Genomic DNA, 13024 nt, shown 5'->3' with positions numbered 1-13024 from the left:
CCGCAAGTCAGCTGGGGGCCCGTCCCAGCCAGCCTCTTGTGATTGCAAGCAAAACATTGCTTGTGGTCACAAGAGGGAGTGGGAGGGGGGCAGTACAGTGGCAAGGGGGGGCCCCCCCTTGGTAGCGGCCCGGTCGCAGTGGCGACTGCTGCGACCACAGTAGCTACGCCACTGCCTGCATCCCTCGCTTAATGATCATCGGGGCCGTGGAATAGGCCCAGTAATCTAGCAAATCGGCGCTCATTTACATCGTTGATCGGGCCCTGGTCGGCCCGTGGAATAGGACCCTTACCCTAAACACTGGGCTACTGAAATGAGCGAGAATTCAATAAACTATCAGTATGTTCTGGGAGCACCCAAAGAAAACACCCAGACACAGGGAAATACACCTCTAAGCCTCTATTCACATGTAGTCCTTCTTGAATGGGGTTCCAGGTTCAAATCCAACCAAGTCACTGTTCAAATTGCATCAGCGGTGTGTGTTCAGGAGTGAAGGGGTTAAGCCTGACCTGATCCTATGCAGAACACTCTGTGCCCTGGCTGCGAGCAACAGGTCTGATAGGGACTTGTCGTCCGCTTGAGCCGCGCCGCTCTTCATTTCTATCTATATTGACAAGCAACAAATATGTGTTTCCTCCGATTTGCAAGTCAAATATCGGCATTTTTAATGCTAGGATTGAAATTCCATTTTCCCGTGGAGGCAAAGCGTTTTCCGAGATAAAGGCATTCACACTATCCTGCCGCAGACGTCCAGCCGCACTTCATATTCATTTCTCGAGAGCGTCTACAATTTACGGGATATCATCAGACTTTTGGGGGCAATTTCTTCTTCTGAGCGATTTTCATGCCTTACCAGTGTTTTTTTTTTTTTTTTTTTTCTCCCTGCCAAGAAAATGATTGCGGCGTTGTGTTTTGTATCTGTGGAAATCCACTTTAAGATTACTTGGTTGTGACAACATTACAGATAACATAGTATTTGAAGCCTGAGATAATTTAAAGGTTTAGTCCTCGACAGGCTGTGTTTAGAGGAACGTTTAGTTTTGTGCCAGCGACATTTTAACTAACCTTTTTATGCGCGCTTATCGCAGGCGGGAGTCATAATTGTGTTCTGTGTTTAAACACCTTGTAGGTGTAGCGGTCCGGGGGTTTGGGGGGTGGGCAACATGATTTTCCTCTTGTTTTTAGTTTTTATTACCCCCACCCCTATATATTTTATGGAACTGTGTAGATTATACTATAGTTTCATTGTACTTTCATCTCCAGAGCATCAATAATAAATGCTAGTAATGACTATATTTAAAGGGGCACTCCAGAGAAAAATTCTTCTTTTAAATCAAGTGGTGTTAGAATGTTTTCAAGTTTCGTAAATTACTTCTGTCTAAAAAATGTTTTTTTAATCATCTGGTTTAAAAAAGTTATAAAGATTAAAAAAAATGCTTTTGCTTACAAATTTATAGTCTTCCCATACTTATCAGCTGCTGTATGTCCTGCGGGAAGGGGTGTATTCTTTCCACTCTGACACAGTGCTCTCTGCTGCCACCTCTGTCCATGTCAGTAGCAAATCCCCAGAGAAAACCTCTCCTGCTCTGGACAGTTCCTGACATGGACAGAGGTGGCAGCAGAGCGCACTGTGTCAGAGTAGTTTAAATACAAACTTCCTTATAATCCTTCATCTGTTAGTTCAGAAATCTTCAGTCTTCATCTGCTACTCTCTAGCTGTTGAACTTCCAGTCTGGCTGCTCTCAGGAAAAAAAAAAATTACCTGGTTCACTTCAACATGTCACAAAAATTGGAATATTAAACCTATACCAAGAGAAAATTTGTTAAGTGTGAGTTCACACTTCTGCAGGACATAAAGCAGATAATAAATACTGGAGTACTTAAAGGATGAGTCCAGCAAAAATTTTTATTAAAGTATTGTATTGTCCCCCAAAGGTTATACAAATCACCAAAATACACTTATTATGGGAAATGCACATTAATTGCTTTTTCCCTGCACTTACTACTGCATCAAGGCTTCCCTTCCTGGATAACATGGTGATGTCACTTCCTGGATAACATGGTGATGTCACTTCCTGGATAACATGGTGATGTCACGACCCGACTCCCAGAGCTGTGCGGGCTGTGGCTGCTGGAGAGGATAATGGCAGGGGGACACTGAGGGACACAGGGCACTGGAGGGACACTTGAGCATCCCCCTGCCATCATCCTCTCCAGCAGCCAAAGCCCGCACAGCTCTGGGAGTCGGGTTGTGACATCACAATTTTATCCAGGAAATGACATCACCATGTTATCCAGGAAGTGAAGCCTTGATGCAGAAATAAGTGAATAATAATTTTTTGAGTTGAAAGAATTTTTTTTTTTAACTACCCCTTATTTATGCTTCTGTGATGATTATAACGTGTAACACGTTTTAGTTTTTAGCTTTTCATCACTTTTATGCCTTTCCTAGGATTTGCCAAAAGCCCTGCAGCTAAAATCCAAATATGAAGCCCTCTTTACATTTGGGATGTACATGAGGCTGCTGGGTATGTGCTGCGAAGAAAACAACGCCCAGGAGGCCCTGAAGGTGAAGAGAGAGCTGTAAGTACGCGGGGTGGGGGTGGGGTGGGAGATGAGGTGTAGGGAAGGGGGTGGGGGAGGTGCGCTCATGCTATATAGCAGACATTGATCCGGGGTAATCGCTCCCCAGGTCTAATGATGGCGCGCCTGAGCTCCGTGCAGCCAGCTGTTCTGACAGCTCAACCAATATTCACAAGGTCAAGACCTGTGAGTTTACAAAGAACTATTGACATGTCTGGGGTGCGAGGCGCTGAGTGTCTTGTGGAATCAGTTCCTAGTGAGCTGATGGCTTCAGTGTCGCCTCACTGCACACAATGGCTGCGGAGACAATGGCGGCAAGTCTTCAGGAATTAGCCAAATTGGAAAAACAGCTTCCCCGGTTTCTTATATTACTTTAGGCCTCGTACAGTGGTTCTTCAGGTCCGTATTTGTCCTGGATCTTCAAAAATTGGGAAGGGGATAGCTAAATTTAAAAAAATAAAATAAAAAATAAATTTTGTGGATGTACGAAAGTCTCCCCATAGACTTCTATTGGTGAATCTGTCCCGTGCTAGGATGCTGGAATTATTTTTTTTAAAGCACGATCTAAAAAAATACTAACAGTGTGAATAGCCCAATTGAAATTGATGCTCCCTAAATTTGTCCGTAATTGTGTTTTTGCATACATTTTACAGAATGTGTGAATAAGGCCTTATAACGGTAGTCTGCTTGCCTTATGTTTCCAATCTGAATATAAACATAACCGCTTTCTTCCTGAAACAGCTTCTCTCCTATCCTCAGTTTAGGTGTGGGGGTTTTGCAGCTCAATTCCTTTGTGGTGAATGGAGCTGAATTGTAATACCACACACAACCTGAGAACAGGGTTGGCGCTGTTTTTGCAAGAAAGTAGCTGTGCTTTTTTAAAATTTTGAATAACCCCTGTAAATTGCTTGTTTTGGCAGAGGGTGTTTTTTTTTTTTAATATGTCCGCATTGAAAAATGGTATCTCATTGGGTCACCTCCTCCTATTGCTGGTTGCCTCAGTGCCCAGTCACCACCCAAGGTCCCCTTCTTTACTGGTAAAGAGGACCAGGTCCTTGTTAAGTACGCCACTTTTGGCCCAGACCACACAGTAAAAATAAAATAGCCACTGCCCAGACACCCATTTAAAATTTAAAGGGGTTATCCAGCGCTACAAAAACATGGCCACTTTCTTCCAGAGACAGCACCTCTCTTGTCTCCAGTTTGGGTGTGGTTTGCAATTAGGCTAAACGTGCACCCAAACTGGAGATAAGAGCAAGAAAGTGGCAATGTTTTAGTAGCGTTGGATAACCCCTTTAATGGTGCGTTCACACCTACAGGATCTGCAGCTGATTTTCTGCAGCAGATTTCAGTTAAATAACTGAACACAGCATCAGATTTGATGCTGTGTTCAGTTATTTAACTGAAATCTGCTGCAGAAAATCAGCTGCAGATCCTGTAGGTGTGAACGCACCCTAAAGGGCTTGTTCCTTATGATGTCATGAATGGGGTTCTTTAGTCTCCCACTGCAAGTCACTCATGAGCACTACTGCGTCTTTCCATGTCTATGGGACTGCTAAAGACAGCGACGTGTAGTATTCAGCCTCCTTCAGCAGTTCCATATAGTGAATGAAGCACCAGTGTTCTCGCCTTACCACTGCTCCATTATGATAGAAAACTTTTCATCCTGCTTCCTAGAAACCCCTGGTGCTACACCCCCTTTAAAGGGGTTATCCAGTGCTACAAAAACGTGGCCACTTTTCCCCCTAGTGTTGTCTCCAGTTCAGGTGCAGTTTGCAATTAAGCTCCATTTACTTCAATGGAACTGAGTTTGAAACCGCACCCAATCTGGAGACAAGAGGGGGAAAAGTGGCCATGTTTTTGTAGTGCTGGATAACCCTGCAGTCAGTAATAAGGAAGGAACATTGCAGTCATGGGATTGTGGGAAACAGCTGCCTGGACAACCACTCACCTGTTCCCAACCAGGAGACTTTAAAATAATGAAATGTGGGTAATAATTATGTAAAAAATAAATAATTGAAGGGGTTATCCAGGATTAGAAAAAAACACAGCTACACAGCGCCACCCCTGTCCTCAGGATGTGTGTGGAATTACAATTCAGCTTTGTTCACTTGAGTGGAGCTGAGCTGCAAAATCCCACACCCAAACTGATGAGAAGAGTGGTGCTTTTTAACCCCCTCCCATCGCTGCATAGTAAATTAAGGTCACTGTAGCCAATGCCTGAGGCTGCAGCGACGTTAATTTACGTTCGAGCTGCGCCTGTGTCATCCACAGCGGGTCCCGGCTATCAGTGATAGTTAACGACCTGCCATAACCTAACTCTATACTTACTGTGGTCAGCACGACTGCAGCATCTTTAGGGCTCCAGACAGAGAATTCTCCCTCTTCAGAGGGAGAATTCTCTTTCTCGTGTCCATCGGGGCTCTGCAAAGTGATCGCAGATTCACGATGGTAGCCATGGAAACATCAGGCTTCCGGTTTCCTGGCTATGGAGGCCGGTGGGGGGGGGGGGCAGGGTACATATCATTATTATCTCATAAGCTGATATCCAAAAACGACCTGGGCATTGATGCATCAATGACACCAGGTCGTGAAAGGGTTAATGAAGAAAGTGGCCATGTTTATCTAAGCCTGGAGATTTCCTTTTAAATTTTGTGATGCTTACAGGTTCCTCTAGGGGGCACATATGACTTTACTACCATAAAATGTATACATTGAGCTGACTAATAAAATAGTATGCAGCGAGCTCCCCCTAGTGGTGGCTGCAGGCAGGACGCCTTTCATCCCTTACCATAGCCCCATGGATAGGGATAGGGTCTTACATTCTGCACTTATAAATGTGTATGGAGGAAGCTGATATTTGTTAGCTCTTCGCAGTCCTGCTTCTTACTGCCTATATATCCTCACAACACGAGAATCCACAGGGAAAGTTGCTTTTTTTCTGTGGAAAAAAATAGAAAATCTTATCACAGTGTGTCAGTGCTAATTTTTTTTTTTTTTTTTGCAGAGACCAGAAAGCAATGACTTCTGTTCCCAGCACTCGGAAGTATGTGGCCCTCCTAAGGATTCTTACTGAGAACAATTTAATAGAAGGTACACTACTTCTTTACATTCTTTATTCTGGGTGGTAAAAGTATCTTGGCACAAAATATAGAAAAAGAAGAAAAAAAAAATACATAAAAACCCTCCGACTTACAATTAATGGTATATTATGCCCCGGAAAGTGCTTGAACATTTTGCATACAAATTTGCATGTGAATTCACCCAGAGCCGCTTGGCCAGTGCAGGCCATTAGTTTTAATGGCTTGGCAGGCTTGTCATTTACATTTGCACAGCTCAGTGCCTTCTGCATTTCTGTAGCGCTTTTTTTTTTATTAGCATTGCTGTTTGGATTGAGTTTGAAGATCATGACTTATGGCATAAATTGCGTATGTGCCCAGACTAATGGCTTTGTTTGTGCTTAAGGAGGTCTGATGGCTGAACAGAAACCGAAAACTCTAACCTCCTTAGAAAGGGACACTCATGGCCCCTGAAGTGCGGGCGCCTGCACGTGTGCTTCGAGATATATATACATGTGAAATGCAGATTTATTATTTTCTGTGTTTTTTTTTCTCCATAGTATCATAGAAACTTTCCAGGTTTTAACATTGGGGGGGGGGGGGGGGGGGGTTAAAAATAGGTTACATTACTTTTTGGAGTGAACCTTTTAATGCATTTGGTGTTGAGAAATTTAAAGGGGTTATCCAGGATTTGAAAAATAGCACAGCTACTTTTTTTTTTTTTTTTTTTTTTGCAAATACAGCGCCAACCCTGTCCTCAGGTTGTGTGTGGTATTACAGTTCAGATCCATTCCCTTCAATTGAAATGAACTGCAAAGCTGCACACAAACTGAGGATGTGAATGGCGCTTTTTCTGGAAGAAAGCAGTCATGATTTTTTGAGCCTGTACAACCCCTTTAAGAATCGATTTTGTTCCACAATTTGCACTTGGCTATTTAAAGGGTTATGCTATATAGGTGATACCCTGGGACCTCCACCGATCACATAAATGCAGGTGGTTGATCATGCACTTTCCAGCTCTGGGATTGCCAGAGATAGTTGGTTATCTTTGTCAGTCTCGATGAGGTTGAATAATGAGTCAGTGTGCATGCTTGACTGCCATCCATTCACTCGGGGCATGGGACTCTGCTCTCTTGCTTGGTGGGGGTCCCAGCAGCCCCCGTCTATTAGAAGTCATCACCTATCCTGTGTTAATTGGAAATTTTCAGTGTTTTTTTTTTTTTTTTTTTTTCCCTGTGGATTTTTATTTTCATGTTTTTGTTTACTCAGCAATATTATTTACTTCATTTAACTGAATGTTTTTGTTTTTTTTTTAATTCAACTTTTCCTTTTTTTTTTCTTTTAAAACTTTTGAATTCTCAAATAAACAAGTTAAAGGAGTTATCCATAATTAGATGCTTTCTTACAGAAACAGTGTCACTATTACCCTCATTTTGTGTGTGGTTTTGTAGCTGAGCTGCAGTACCATGTACGAGCTCAGCATAAGTGTGGCACCCTGTATAGAAGGAAATTTTATATATATATCAATAACTCCCTTGAAGGGGTTATTAACATTTAGAAAAAGCACAGCTATTTTCTTGCAATAACAGCGCCACTCCTTTCCTCAGGTTGTGTGTGGTATTACAATTTTAATAAAACTGAGCTGCACAACCCACACCCAAACTGAGGATGTGAGGGGTGCCATGTTTTTCTAAGCCTGGATAATGCTTTAAATTACCCCTTTATGTAGGACACACCCACTGCCAGTAAACCACACCCACTTATGTTCCTTTTCTTATGAGTAGTGTGGCATGTGTTTGTACAACAAGAATAGGCACATCATTGGCTCAGAACTACAATATTAATAGTTAGATTTGGGCCACAGTATCCATGTGTAACCTCGGCTCCGACACAAAGGTTCACCCAGCTTTCCCAGAATCCTGAATGTCAAATCTGTATCTCGTGCATTTCTGCAAAACTCCATAGATTTTCCATTTACTACCCCTATGACACTTTACAAATATCTGGATTGCAAATGCATTGTTAGGTGAATGCTGAAAATTAATTTCAGTGACCTAGTGACTACCTGGCGAATCAGGCTAATTTAAAGGGACTTTAAAAGGCAGTGGCCCATGCTATAGATTCCTGTTAAATTAGCGGCTGAATGCGGCCCGAGCACAGTCGCTGCTGCACTACACCACAGTATGTCGGCATCCCCGTTTTAAGTGGGATACTGACTGATTCATGTGATGGATCACATCATAGGCAGCATAGATCCATGTGAACATAGCCTTACAGAGAGGATTTTCTATGAGAACAGAAAGCAGTGTCTCTTTCTGTAAAGTAGAACTATTCGTATTAGTGAGGCCGCCGTTCAATACGTGATACAACCCGCTGACAGGAGTTGCCGCTGTTTATTGAAAGAAAGTAAACTACTCTTTAAGGGGTTATCTAGAACCAGAAAAATATAGTGGGAGAATTATCAAACATGGTGTAAAGTGAAACTGGCTCAGTTGCCCCTAGCAACCAATCAGATTTCACCTCACAGACTCTTTGGAAAATGAAAGGTGGAATCTGATTGGTTTCTAGGGGCAACTGAGCCAGTTTCACTTTACACCATGTTTGATATATCTCCCCCTATGGGTACGTTCACACGTACCGGATCCGCAGCGGATTACGGACTCGCTGTGGATCCCTGCCCAGTAAACTCTATAGGCAGACAAACTCGCAGCAGGATGCACATCCCGCTATGAGTATGTCAGCAGTTCTCCCCGTTAACCCCCCGCCGGCTGGAGTGTATAGATCACCTTCTCCACTCTCCAGCTTGCCTCGGGGCTTTACGTCCCGCTCAGCCTATCAGTGCGCTGCGGCAGGGCAGTGCACTGATTGGTCGAGCGGGATGTGCCGGTGAACCGCCGGAGCGGGGACCAGGTGAAGTATACGCTCCGGCGGCCGGGGGGGGGGGGGGTTAACTGGGCGGGCTGTGGAGGAATTTGCAGTGGGATGTGCATCCTGCTGTGAGTTTGTCTGCCCATAGAGTATACTGGGCAGGGATCCTCAGCGGGTCTGGTGTGATTGTACCCTATGTCTGTGTGTAATATTACAACTCTGCTCCATTTACTTCACTTGAGCTGCAGTACCACACACAACCTGAAGACAGGAGTGGCGCTGGTTTTTTTTTGGGAAGGGGGGGGGGGGGAGTCTATATTTTTCTTATAACCCTTGTTTTGTGTTACTTTTTAGAAATGTTTTTTTTTTCTTTGCTCCCTGATGAGAATTTACTCCTGGATATTTGCCCGCTGCCCCCGATTCAGTTGGTGACCATGTTAATATTTTGAATTAAGAAGCCAGCGGGGCGTCCTTCGCTTCCCATATTGCCGAGCTCCTTTATTTACATAAGGTCGATGGCGTTTAAATCGGTGAAGATTTTCAGGCACATTCCAATTTTCGGAGAGGCATCGCAAAGACGCGGCGCTCACTCATCACGCATCTCATCAGCCGCTGCGCAATATGGCCCTCGGTGGAGGCATTATGTGCTTGGCCAGGCTGCTGGAAGGAAATTTAGCTTTAAGCTTTCCTTTATTGTTTAAAATATGTACCAGCGTAGGGAAATGTGCAGACTCAATGAGCCAATGCATTGAATATAAATAAAGCAGAAGTAACGCGTTCGCCTCCAGCCCCGTGCAGGACGGCCACTGGTGAGGAGCCACATTTTCTCCGCTTTATTTGCAGAGCGTAATTATTTTCTAGACTGTCGCTTTTCCCCTCGCAACCTGTGAGACGACAACATTAAACTGCTTTAACCCCATAGGTGTCATGTTATCTGGGGTTAACACTGTCACTTTTTTTTTTTTTTTTTTTTCTAATAATGAGAGATGACATTTCCTAACCTTGACTTGTTCCTCCTCCCCCTCAGCGCTTCTTCCCTGAAGTTTATTAGGACGTGTTCCGGGAGACTTGGAGATCTCAGCTTTGTGTCATTGTCACTGGTTTGTCACCTACAGCTGTAGTCTTTGGTTCGGACAAGTTTAGTGTTTGCAATCGTTGACGTCTGAATGTTCACAGCAGCACAGAGGGTTTTTTTTCAGGTCTTTACAGAAATTTATTTATTATCGTTTAAAGTTATGATCCATTTATGTATTATTAGATGATTGGTTGCTGGACTGAGAAATGAGGATGATGGGATTGAGATAGCTATAGATAATTTATACACTGATAGAAAATTGGTAGATATGAGAGACCGATAACTGATAGATTAGTTGAAATATTAATGGTGGATAGAAAGATGATTGTTAGATGGAGAAAAGAGGGTGATAATGATGGAGATGGATTGATGATAGATAATTCATATATTAGAACAATAGAGGATCGATTGATTTATTTATAGGTAGATGAATTGTACAGAGTAAAGTGACACTGTCACCCCCTTTGTGCATTCTGACATCTCTACACAGGTGTAAAGGGTAAATTTAGTGTTTTTCATACCTTATTTCATATCATACGTCATGGTGTTTGTTCAAGTAAAAAGTGTCCTTTTATCAACTGCAGATTGTATTAAGTGGGCGTGGCCTCGCGACATTAGCACCACTTAACCCCGCCCACAACTGCACCGTTTGTCCCACCCCCTTGACACCCATTGGTTGGCCGACGTAAAGGGGGTGGGGTCTAGACCTTTTGGCCAGCCTGTTCCAATGGCCGACGAGGGGGCGAGGCCAACTGTGGCGTTGTGGGAGGGGCTAAGTGGCGCTAATGCCACGAGGCCACGCCCACTTAATACAATCTGCAGTTGATAAAAGATGACTTTTTACTTGAACAAGCACCATGACGTATGCTATAAAATAAGGTATGAAAACCGCTAAATTTACCCTTTACACCTGTGTAGTGATGTCAGAATGCAAAAAGGAGGTGACAGTGTCACTTTAAGTCATAGAAGATGGATAAATAGGTAATAATAAATTGATCATAGATAAATGATTGATTTATAAGCAATAGATAAGAGATGAATAGGTAGATATGTGGCGGATAGATAGGTATGGGAGGGATAGAGAAAGATATGGGAGGGATAGAGAGAGATATGGGGGGGGAGCGAGAGATATGGGGGGGGGACAGAGAGAAATGGGGGAGAGATATATATGGGGGATAGAGAGAGATATGGGGGTGAGATATGGGATGGATGGATACGAGTATGAGATGGGAGATGTATAGGTAGTCAGTCAGCAGATTGTTGGTGTTCACAGAAGAGAAGATTTGCACATCTCTGGTAATGACTGGTGGGATTCTTGCATTTACTGAGCAACTTTCCTGTAATATAGTATCAGATAAAATCCTGCAAAACTAAATAGATTGACCCTTCACTATTCTAATAACTCTGGATGAGAAGCCTTGCAGCCCTTTTAGTCGTCAACCAATTTCCCCAGAATATGAGAGAAGTGTTTCCTGCTCTGTGACCTTCTCTGACGGACATTTTAGCCTGTGGTTTTCCATGTGGTGCCCAGTCCTCACTGGGAGGATGATACATATACCAGAGAGTATAAGGGTGTGTTCCATCCACTGTGCAACATCCAGTAAATGTTTCCATAAATTTACCATCCCCCCCTCCATCTCCCTCCTATAGAGGCATTCCCAGCACTGCTGCTATGGTAGAATGAGGTCACACCATGGGCAAATTGTTAGATTTCTGCTTATAAAAGATGCTTGTGTAACAAAACCCGTCCTCTTCTCTCTCTTCTATAATGGGCATGGCCTCCTGGCTCAGCCATACTGCTCGCTTACTGGCACATTGAATGCATGGAGACCGCAGGACACATCCAGGCGGCAGTGTTAATGTATATAGAGTGCATTCTATAGAACGTCAATGGTAATTAGGATCAGCAAGATCTCCACCATTCCTCCTCTTTCGGAAACGTATGGGAATAGCATAGATATGTAAATACCCGTGGTGTCAATACATTGGCTGTGTAATCGAGCATATAGCGCTGTCCTACTTACTGGAGCTATCGGGAAAATTGAGGCCAAGTTCACACACTCTCTCCCCTCTCGGTTGTATACGAAAACGTAAATGTGTGTGTTAGTATAGTATAATGTCTCTTGGCACACACATATTTGGCGTATATAATTGTCTTTCTGGCATCCTCTGGGGAGATGTACATCACTTTTTTGTGCCAAGAATCAGGTCTCTTATTATTTATTTATTTTTTTTAACATTGGTCAGCCATTACTGCAAGATGGCCGTTTTCTCACCCTTGCAACTTAACCTGCCTATGTTCCACTGTGTCTATTGCATGGCTGACATGGTGCCACATGACATTGGAAGTTATTCATGGCACATCAGTGTGATAATGAACATCGCATCACTATTAGTCATTCTAAGCAGAAACCAGTATAGGCTAAACAGAAACTCACTTTGGAAAAATCTTAGAGATTCTCCTCTAATTCGGACAATCCCAATTTGTTAGGGTGGGTTCACACTACGGAATTCTCGCGGATAAACTCTGCGAAATTCCGCTGTCTGTCCACGCGCCTTTCCGCCAGCTCCATAGACACCATTCTATGGTCTGGTGTATTCCGCTATCCGCTGAAAGAAGTGACATGTCACTTACGACGGATAGCGGTATACGCCGGCCCATAGAATAGTGTCTATGGAGCCAACGGGAAGGCGCACGGACAGCCGACGGAATTCCGCGGATATTATCCGCGAGAATTCCGTAGTGTGAACCCACCCTTACAAAGGTCCTTTGACAGTTTGCCAAAAAAAAAAAAAAAAGTCCCCCTTGCTGAGACCCCCGTTGATTGACTGTAATCTTTCAGAAAACCCAGCAGGAAGCGTTTGATTTTCCTGCAGTGCCTCCACAGGAGAAATGAAGAATTACACTGCTCATTCAGCTCTGTAGGTTCTCTGTGCAGGACAGGTCCTCCAGAGTGAAAGACGCTCTTTGTAATTGCTTTCCACTCTGACCAAGAGATGAGGATCCTGATCACAGGATTGCTTTTAACTTACAATTCTATAATAGATAATAATATTGGAAAAAATATATACTGGACCATCTAAGTGATATTGTCACAGCCTTTCCATATCAGGACTTCTTAGCACCATTCTTAAGCTTAAATTGTGGACATTTCGTATCTTACCGTATAAAGAATTTCTTTGTGGTCTCTCCCCTCAAAAATCCATGTTATTGTTGATGGACAGTGCCGTAGGGGCGGGACTTAACAGCCATGGAAACCAATATCTGCCCTCTGCAGCTGCTGGAATTGGCCGACCTAGAGGCCTAGGCCCTGCCCCCTCTAGGTTGGCCCAGTCTAATGGCATCGGAGGGGGCCTAGACAGTTGTTATGTCACTGAGGGGAGGGGCCTAAGCTCCACAATATTAGTAACCCCCCCCCCCCCCATACTCACTATTTAT

The 13024-nt window shown here is 43.6% G+C and overlaps 1 protein-coding gene across 1 annotated transcript in view; it reads left to right on the top strand.

Moving 5' to 3' along the window:
* LRPPRC (leucine rich pentatricopeptide repeat containing) overlaps positions 1–13024 on the top strand; it is a 124507-nt gene that overhangs the window by 48880 nt on the left and 62603 nt on the right. The window contains exons 21-22 of the mRNA XM_069954370.1: positions 2453–2583; positions 5591–5676. Coding sequence (XP_069810471.1) covers positions 2453–2583; positions 5591–5676 — 217 coding nt within the window. The remainder of the gene's footprint in view (positions 1–2452; positions 2584–5590; positions 5677–13024) is intronic.

Source organism: Dendropsophus ebraccatus, chromosome 15 (assembly GCF_027789765.1).
Source record: "Dendropsophus ebraccatus isolate aDenEbr1 chromosome 15, aDenEbr1.pat, whole genome shotgun sequence".
Classification (NCBI taxonomy): domain Eukaryota; kingdom Metazoa; phylum Chordata; class Amphibia; order Anura; family Hylidae; genus Dendropsophus; species Dendropsophus ebraccatus.
The sequence above is the reverse complement of the archived record's forward strand: the minus strand, read 5'-3'. Positions and strand labels throughout refer to the sequence as shown.